At 35.3% G+C, this 10,295-nt stretch overlaps 1 protein-coding gene across 1 annotated transcript; it reads left to right on the plus strand.

Moving 5' to 3' along the window:
* LOC107640881 lies at window positions 6,075-8,033 on the plus strand. Its single transcript, XM_016344383.1, has 2 exons — window positions 6,075-6,207; window positions 6,619-8,033. Exons 1-2 carry the CDS (start codon window positions 6,075-6,077, stop codon window positions 8,031-8,033), a joined length of 1,548 nt encoding a protein of 515 aa, XP_016199869.1.

Raw genomic sequence — 10,295 nt, forward strand, 5'->3', positions numbered from 1 at the left:
TTGTGGATGTCTCAAGGTCTCAATTGTAGTTTCGAAAGTAAAATTAAAGATGAAAAGAAAATATGCAAGGTGCCGGAGGCAAAGTAAAATGCAGAAATTAAAGCAAACAGGAAATTAAAAAGAAGATGAAGGAAGAAACATGAACGTAAAAGAGAAAAAGACGTAAAAGTAGAGGAATTTTATTAATAAAAACTAGAAAAAAGCAAAGTACAAGTGTTTGAGTTCAGATGAATTACTTAAGATTCCCAATTTTACTCTGTGATGCCAAGCGGCTGAGAGCGCTTTTTGTGTTTCTAAGCATTTTTCAAGAAGAACTGAACTGACTACAATGTTTTCCTAAAGCTCTATTTATAGACTAGCCTAATATCAGCTAACAGTTACCATTTGTACACTACTTGCAGAAAATTTGAATTTCTTGTAACTGTTCCCGCACTTCTTGCTTGATGTTAATTTCAAAATTTAAATAAATAACTAACTATTAAATGATCTAATTTAATTTAAAATAGATATATATATATTATATATAGGAACATTACCAAATAACTAATTATTTCTTTTTATAAGTTTCTTATAAAAATTATATTTTGTCTAACATAATGCCCCCCAAAAATTTTCACTTGAAGTCATACAGGGAATGAAAGTGAAAAAATTTTGTTGTTTATAATCATAAGAAAAGTATATACAAATGTATGTTTATTTATTTATTTATTTATTTATTTTTTTCCAAGAAGAACTGAACTCAAACACTTGTACTTTACTTTTTTCCAGTTTTTATTAATAAAATTTCTCTACTTTTACATCTTTTTCTCTTTTACGTTCATGTTTCTTCCTTCATCTTCTTTTTAATTTCCTGTTTGCTTTAATTTCTGCATTTTACTTTGCCTCCGGCACCTTGCATGTTTTCTTTTCATCTTTAATTTTACTTTTGAAACTACAATTGAGACCTTGAGACATCCACAAAAGGAGTTGTTTCCGCTCCTTAAATTAAGATTATGAAACAAAACTCAAAAATTGTTGATTATTTGTTGTTAACAATGGAACAAAAATTTGAGTAAAAGAAAATTATAAAAAGAAATAATTAGTTATTTGGTAATGTTCCTATATATAATATTTATATCTATTTTAAATTAAATTAGATCATTTGATAGTTGGTTATTTATTTAAATTTTGAAATTAACATCAAGCAAGAAGTGCGGGAACAGTTACAAGAAATTCAAATTTTCTGCAAGTAGTGTACAAATGGTAACTGTTAGCTGATATTAGGCTAGTCTATAAATAGAGCTTTAGAAAAATATTGTAATCAGTCCAGTTCTTCTTGGAAAACGCTTAGAAATCCAAAAAATGCTCTCAGCCCCTTGGCATCACAGAGTAAAATTGGGAATCTTAAATAATTTCTCTGAACTCAAACACTTGTACTTTGCTTTTTTCCAGTTTTTATTAATAAAATTCCTCTACTTTTACGTCTTTTTCTCTTTTACGTTCATGTTTCTTCCTTCATCTTCTTTTTAATTTCCTGTTTGCTTTAATTTCTGCATTTTACTTTGCCTCCGACACCTTGAATGTTTTCTTTTCATCTTTAACTTTACTTTCGAAACTACAATTGAGACCTTGAGACATCCACAAAAGGAGTCGTTTTCGCTCCTTAAATTAAGATTGTGAAACAAAACTCGAAAATTGTTGATTTATTTGTTGTTAACAATGGAACAAAAATTTGAGTAAAACAAATTGGCACGCTCGGTGGGACCTTGTCAATAGATTGTAGTTTGTCAAAAGAAAAATCAAGAGTTTTTGAATTTGCATGTGGTTGCGCAGTGGTAAGTTCGTGCGTCCAGAGCCAAGGAAATCAGCATCAGTTGACATGTCAAATACTTCTGCAGCATCTTCTTCTACTTCTAGTGATGAGATTAGAGGAAATGAATCCAGAAATTCTCCTGTGGTTTCAAACGCAGAGCCTACCTTGATGTCAGTGAGGCATGATGGCGTTGGCCATGCCCATATAGGGTTAAATACAACTCACATAAATACCGTGGGGTGGCTGCCATATGGCTTGCCACCGGGGTATGTCCCCTCCATGGTGACACAAGGATTGCCTGTGCCTCTCTACTCAACTTTTCAAAATCCTATTTATCAAAATCCATATGGCATGTCAAATGTACCTGTTTCTGGGGCGTTAGGCTCACACGTATCACAACAAAATTTTTCATATTCTATTAATACAGGAAATAACAGTGCATCTAATTCTACTACATCCACTGTCACTAGGGTAGAAAATTCTAGACCTGTATTCCTGACATGTCAAGAGCAATGCCTGCTAATCAACCTAGTCAAACTATGGGATCTTTAGCAAATATTAGGCAACAGATGGATGAAAGTCACCATGATCTAGTAAACATATTAACTCATCAAATGGTGACAGTTTTAAATCCTCTTTTAGAAAACACAAACACTAGAATTGAACAATTAAATAGGCAAGTTAATAGGATTGCTACTGTGGTAAATTTAGAAGAAAATGATAACCAGGGTTTAAGATTTGATAATGTCAATCAAAATGGTGGAGCAATTCCTAATTATGATGTCCATATGCCTAGACATGGTCAAAATGCTGATGATATGTTAGAAAGATTTAGGCAAAACAACTTAGGGAGGCATTATAATCTAGCAAGAAATGTTGAACAAGTTTTAAACCGTTTGGGATTTAATGTTGGTTGCTTAAATAGGCCATATTTTGTGTCTACTTTTCCTGAATGTGTCCAACAAGCAGAGCTCCCAAGGGATTGGAAAATTCCATAGTCCCTTACAAAATTTTCTGGAGAAGAAAATGAGTCTACAGTAGAGCATATTGCTCGATATACTGTTGAAATTGGGGAAGCAGCTTCTAATGAATATCTCAAGATGAGATACTTTCCTTCTTCTTTAACAAAAAAATGCATTTACATTGTTCTCCAACTTGAGACCAAATTCTATTCATTCTTGGGCGCAGTTAGAAAAAAATTTTCATGATCAGTTTTTCCGAGGTGAATTGAAAGTTAGTCTTACAGATTTATTCTCTGTCAAACGTGCAAAAGGAGAATCCATTGATACTTATTTGGCGCGATTTAGAAACATGAGAAATAAGGGTTTTACTCCGATTCCGGAAATTGAAGTTGTCAAAATGGCTACTAATGGGTTAGAATTTGGAGTTAGGAAGAAACTTGTCAATCAACATACTTTAGATCTTTCCCAGTTAGCTGAAAGAGTAAGACAGATAGAACAGATTAAGAAAGAAAAAGAAAATTTTAAAAAGGGTTCAAAAAAGGTTGCATATGTTGATTGTTTTTCTGATAGTAGTGATTCAGATGAGAAGGAGATTTATATTGCTAAATTACGTGGGGGTCCTCCTTATGTATGCAAATCTTTGAAGCCTGTTAAAGGAAAAGAAAAAGTTTCTTCATATTCTAAAGTTGAAAATAAGACTTATTCTTTTGATATTTCTAAGGCAGATCAAATATTTGAGATTTTATTAAAAGATAAACAGCTTATTTTACCAGAAGGAAAAAAGATGCCTTCAGCTGTTGAAATAAAGAATAAGAAATTTTGTAAGTTTCATCAGGTATTTTCACACACCACTAATAATTGCGTCTGTTTCAGGGACTTGATACAAAAAGCAATTGAGGAGGGAAATTGAAGTTTGAGGATAAAACTACTATGAATGTGGACACTGAACCATTTGCTGCTGACTCAAATTATGTTGAGCCATTCAATTTGTCAATCAACATGGTAGAAGTTGATGCCACAATGGTTAGTGCTAAAGATGAAAATAAAGACCTGAGAGTCTTTGAGCAAGATAAGAAGCCAGTTTTTCCTCGTCCTGGTGAGGATCTGTTAGATTTTTTGTTGAGAATTAAAGAATCTGACAGCACCATCGCCATGTGCCCAAAGTGCAATGCTGTTTTTGACAAGGAAGCTGCAAAAGAGTTTGAAAAGTACAAAGTTGAAGAGAAAGAAAAGGCTGAGTTGAGAAAGAAGATTGCTGAAAAAGAAAATGAAACTAACGAGCTAAAGCGGAAGATAGCCGAGGGGAAACAAAAGTTGGGTGGTCAAACTCCTTTGAACAAGTGCATCAACAACACTAGGGTACAACCCGTCAACCAGAAGATGAAGTCTGTGGTCATGATTGGTGGAAAACCTGATGGATTTTCTCAAAAGATAAGAGTACCTCCCACCAAAATTTCAAACAATAAATGGGTCCAGAATGTGAGAAATGTGCAGAATCAACCTACTGCTTTTGCAAGAGGAAAAAACAAATGGGTGAAGCCTAGACCTTTTAAGCCCAGGTACTATGAGTCTCAGTTATGGAACATGAATCATGCACAAGTGGGAGGTAGTATATATATTCCAAAAAATGTGCCTGTTCCCTCAAAGCCAATTTATTCTTGTTATAATCCTAACATGCAGCAGGTTCCTAATTATTCTCCTTGGCCAAATTGTCAAAATATTCCAAAATATTCTCCTTTTACAACTTTTGAGCATAAAGAAAATATACCTGAGTATGTTCTTTTGGATCCATACAAGGGACATGGAGTAGATTTTCCTCCTTTGCCAACCATGGCCAAGTCTGCAGAAATAGGCAATTCTTCTAATCACCCTTAATGCAATAAAAATGTCAAGAATAATCTTGCTGGGAAGAGGGTAATGGTTGAAAACAAGGGAGAAAAGGATGAAGATTTAATTACTAATAATTTTGACACTGGTTTTGATGACAGCTTAGAAGCGATATTTAGTGTTAAGCAACCTATAGTTGTGGTGTCAATACTGCCTGAGGAGTATAGTCAAGTCCAGGAAGTAGAGTCATTAGAAGATGATTGTTATGATGTCTTCCCTGGAAGCGAATGCTTATTGCTAGATGACAATATATGTGGTGGAGGATTATTTGAGAAGCCTACTGAAAATGATAAGGAATACTTGCGTCCACTGCATATCAAGGCTCGTGTTGATGGAAGGATAGTCAATAAGATTTTAGTTAACGGGGGAGCTGCTGTTAATCTCATGCCTGAAAGAATGATGAGAAGGCTTGGAAAGACTAAAAAAGATCTGATTAAAAGTAGCATTGGGGTAACAGATTTTAATGGAAGGACTTCTTCTGTTAGAGGTGTGGTTCTGCTGTCAATTGAGGTTGGTTCTGTCAACAGGCCAACTCTATTTGTTGTGGTTCCTTCAAAAGCTGGTTTTAACTTGCTTTTGGGACGTGATTGGATTCATGGAATGGGTGCTATTCCATCCAGTTTACATCAAAAATTGATTTTCTGGAATGAAGATGGAGGAGTGGAAGAAGTTCTTGCTGACAATAGTACCTGTTACTATGATGAGATGCATGTGGAGTTCAGGATGTATAATCCTGGAGTCAAGCTGCTGACAGTTGACACCAATGCATTTAATCCTGAAAATATTGGGATTTATAAAATAGATATGAATGGTTTTATTTTGATCCCTAAGACCGGGCGAATACGGCCTCAGGAGAAACTTAGATGAGCTTGACGAGCCAACTGGCTCGACTGTCAGCCTATATGGTAGACAGAGAAGGGTGCATTGACAGTGTACCTTATGATTGTATATATGATGATGGTCCTTTAGGTTTTGAAAAAAATAACACTGACGCTGTAAAAAAGTTTGAAGTGCAGGATCCTTCGGAGGAAGTAGATATTAGTAACGGTGATTATCCTAGACCAACATATGTGAGCAAGATGCTGCCTGATGATTTCAAAAAAGAAATGGTGGAGATTTTGAAGGAATATTGCGACTGTTTTGCATGGGATTATGCAGAGATGCCAGGCTTGAGTCGTGAATTAGTAGAACATCAATTGCCATTGAAAGCCAATGTTAAACCTGTCAAGCAGCCACCAAGGAGATTTGCTCCTGAAGTCGTGCAGAAGATTAAAGAAGAGATTGAAAGACTTCTTAAGGCTAAGTTTATAAGAACAGCAAGGTTTGTCAACTAGATTTCTAATATTGTTCCTGTCATGAAAAAGAATGGAAAATTAAGGGTTTGCATTAATTTTAGAGATTTAAATTCTGCAACACCAAAAGATGAATATCCAATGCCTATAGCTGATATGTTGATAGATTCTACTGCTGGTCATGAAATGTTAAGTTTTATGGATGGATATTCAGGTTATAATCAAATATACATAGCTGAAGAAGATGTGTCAAAAACAGCATTTAGGTGTCCAGGTGCTTTAGGAACTTTTGAATGGGTTGTGATGCCATTTGGGCTAAAAAATGCTGGTGCAACTTATCAAAGGGCGATGGATAAAATTTTTCATGACTTTATTGTAATTTTTATGGAAATTTATGTTGATGATGTGGTTGTCAAATCAAATGCTAAAAAAGAGCATCTAGAAAACTTAAAAAAAGCATTTGAAAGAATGAGAAAGCATAAGTTGAAAATGAATCCCTAAAAATGTGCTTTTGGTGTGAGTGCAGGGAATTTTCTTGGTTTCTTGGTGTAGAAAAAAGGGATTGAAATTGACAAAAATAAGGCAAAGGCTATCTTAGAGGCTCCCCCTCCAGCAAACAAAAAGTAACTACAAGCATTTTTAGGGAAGGTCAATTACCTCAGAAGGTTCATTTCCAATCTGTCAGGAAAAACCAAGGTTTTTGCGCCTCTGATCAAGTTGAAAAAAGAGGAAGAGTTCCAATGGAAAACAGAGCATCAAGAAGCTTTTGACAACATCAAGCAGTATTTGACTAATCCTCCTATTATGACACCTCCAAGGCACGGAGCACCTCTAAAACTTTACGTTTCAGCTTCTGAAGTAACAATTGGTGGAATGCTGGCTCAAGAAGATGAGAATGGCAACGAGAGAGTGATTTATTATCTAAGTCGTGTGCTAAATGGTGTTGATAGCCGTTATTCTCCAATTGAGAAACTTTGTTTAGCTTTATATTTTTCTTGTTTAAAACTTAAGTACTATCTAATTCCTAGGAATGTTTATGTAATTTCTAAGTTTGATGTTCTTAAATATATGTTGTCTTCTCCAATATTGCATGGTAGACTAGGAAAATGGATGCTGGCCTTAACGGAATTTTCTTTACATTTTGTTCCTGCAAGAGCCGTTAAGGGTCAGGTTCTAGCTGATTTCCTGGTTGATCATCCTTGTATTGACATTGATAAGAGTTTACTAGGTTTCGTTGGTTTGGTACCTTGGAAATTATATTTTGACGGTTCATGCCATAAGGGTGGTGTTGCTATAGGAATTTTAATTATTTCTCCAAGTGGCGAGCCAAGCAAATTCCTCTTTGAATTGAATTATTCATGTTCCAACAATGAGGCAGAGTATGAAGCATTAATAATGGGACTGGAATTAATATTAGAAAGAGGAGTTAAAAATGTGAAAATTTTTGGAGATTCACAGCTTGTAGTCCGTCAAGTATCACTTGAATATAGATGTGTTAGTGAAAATTTAAGAAAGTATTTCAATGTGGCTACAGAGTTGTTGAGTAAATTTGATAATGTCATTGTAAGGCATGTTCCAAGGGAGTTAAATCAAGAAGCAAATGAATTAGCTCAAATTTCTTCAAGATATAAGATCAAGCCCTCAACACTAGAAAAATTGGTAAGGATAAAGGACATATTTATGCCTTTGAGAGAAAGAGAAGTGTTGTCATTAGAAAAACTAGACCCAGAAGATTGGAGAGTACCAATTGTAGAATATTTAAAAAATCCAAGTCTTAGTGTCGATAGAAAACTTAAATATAGGGCTCAAAGTTATGTTCTAATAAGTAATGTCTTGTTTAAGAAATCTGTTGATGGAAATCTCTTGACATGTTTGGGAGAAAAAGAAGCGTATTTGGCTCTTGCTGAAGTGCATGAGGGAATTTGTGGTGCCCATCAATCAGGGGAAAAAATAAAATGGGTGATAAATAGGAGAAGATTGTATTGGCCAACTATTCAAAGAGATTGTATAAATTATGAAAGCCAAAAACATGGAAGCCTTCAACATATTTCAGCGTCAGAACTACATGTTATAATTAAGCCATGGCCATTTAGAGGTTAGGCTCTAGATCTTATTGGACAGATTCACCCACCTTCTTCTAAAGGTCATAAGTTCATTTTGGTTGGTGTTGATTATTTTTCTAAATGGGTAGAGGCTATCTCTCTGAGGGAGGTAACTCACAATGAAATAATAGATTTTATTGAGGAGCATATTGTGCATAGGTTTGGAATTCCTCAGTCTATTACCACTGATCAAGGAACCATGTTTATTGGGAAAAAGGTCATGGAATATGCCAAATCTAGGGATATAAAAATGCTTTCTTCTACACCATATTATGCCCAAGCCAATGGACAAGTGGAGGCAGCGAATAAAATTTTGATTGCATTAATTAAAAAATACATTGGAAGGCAGCCAAGAAATTGGCACCAAACTCTCAGTCAAGTTCTTTGGGCTTATCGAAATTCTCCAAGAGGTTCTACTGGAACCACCCCGTATAAGTTAGTTTACGGTCATGATGTGGTGTTGCCAATTGATATTAATCTGCAAAGTGTAAGGGTGGCTAGATAAGACGAGATACCAGTAGTAGATTATTGGAATTCTTTGCATGATGAGCTCAATGAACTAGATGACGAAATGTTGAGAGCTTTAGAGCGGGTGATTCGACAAAAAGAGATTATGTCAAAATCATACAACTGCCATGTTAAAGTAAAGACATTTGCAGTTGGAGATTTAGTGTGAAAAATAATTTTGCCTATATAAAAAAAGTCAAAAACTTATGGTAAGTGGTCTCCAACTTGGGAAGGACCTTATGTAGTTGACAAAGTTTATTCTGGAAATGCCTATAAGATTATTGAAATCGGATCAGGAAGAAGAATTCCTTCAATAAATGGCAAATATTTAAAGATATATAGGCCATGCATACATGAGATAAACATTCCACATGTTTAAGGATACGAAAATATCCAGTTGTAGTGTCCAAAGAAAAAAAAATAGCAAGTGTCCAATCTCAAAAATAAGGATAGAGTGCATTCAAAAGCGAATAATAAACAAAATTCTAAACGTTCAAAAAGTGAAGATTGCAGACACATATTAAAATCACAAAGGTTCACATAAGAAATGCAAGACTAGGTTTCAAAGATCTCCTTCAAGCGAATAACTTCAGCTTGGAGAGCGATTTGGAAGTTCCTGGCTTCTTTGGCAGCTTCCTGTGAGGAGGGCATTTTCTCTTCAAGTGACTGTAAGGCTGCATTGCTACTGTCAAGCATGCTACTTGCTTTAGTAAATTGACCCTCATTCTTTATCAAAGCAGCATCCAGCCTACTTTTTGCTCCTCTCTTGACAGTCAGCTGTTGTTCTAAGTTTTGAATCTCCTCAGATAGCTCATGAGCCCGATCTTTAGCTTTTGTAATATGGGCAGCCAGGGTAGCTTTGACAGCCTCAAAAGAGGAGGTGTCTTATTTCAATTTAGAAAGAGATTCAGTTAATTGTTGACACGATGAGATGGCTGCCTGAGAATCTGGAAATTTGGCATAAAGATCCTCATAAACCTTCTGTAAGCGAGCCAACAAAGGATCAATAGTCTTAGAATGTGGTGTAATTGAAAAAGTTTGAAGAATATCATAAAGCTGAGCCTTAAACTGCGGATCCGTAGCAAGTGTCAAAACAGGTTTGGATAAAATGACACTGAGTTGTTGGCTTAATGGAAGCAGGATGGAATTGTCAACAATCTTGGTTGTGGGAGGTGTAGTATAGGGCTGCTCTGTTGAAGGGTGACTTTGAATGGTAGAACAAGATTCAACTATGGCCTTCTGTGTATCCATGCTACATGCATATGCTTCATTTAGAGTTTCTAAATCAGCCAATAAATCATTCACCACATTAGGGGTCTGAGCATGGACGAAAGGGATGGGTATATGTTTTTCTGACCGCTCACTTGGGGGAATTTCAAAATTTTGAAGCTAGACAAAAAATACAAAGGCAAAAGTTAACATAAAAATAAAGAAGATACAAGGAAGAGATACCAACCATCAGGCTAAATGACATGTTATACCTTATTTGTATTGGTTTTGGGTATAGGCTTATTAGATGTGGCAGCCATCATATTTTCAGTATTAGGCACGATCAAAGAAATGGTAGGAGTCACAGTGACCTAAATCAAAAAGTGAAATGAGGACAAAGGTAATAAAAAGGGGACTCAGCATGAGAAGTATCATCACCATGTAAGTTCTTTAAGATGATGTTATTTCAATATGGAAGACGTGAAAATATATAAAAATACCTGAGAAGCAAGTCGGTCACTGGGGCTAAGAGCATTGACATCTT

The sequence above is a fragment of the Arachis ipaensis genome, chromosome B05, assembly GCF_000816755.2.
Source record: "Arachis ipaensis cultivar K30076 chromosome B05, Araip1.1, whole genome shotgun sequence".
Lineage (NCBI taxonomy): Eukaryota > Viridiplantae > Streptophyta > Magnoliopsida > Fabales > Fabaceae > Arachis > Arachis ipaensis.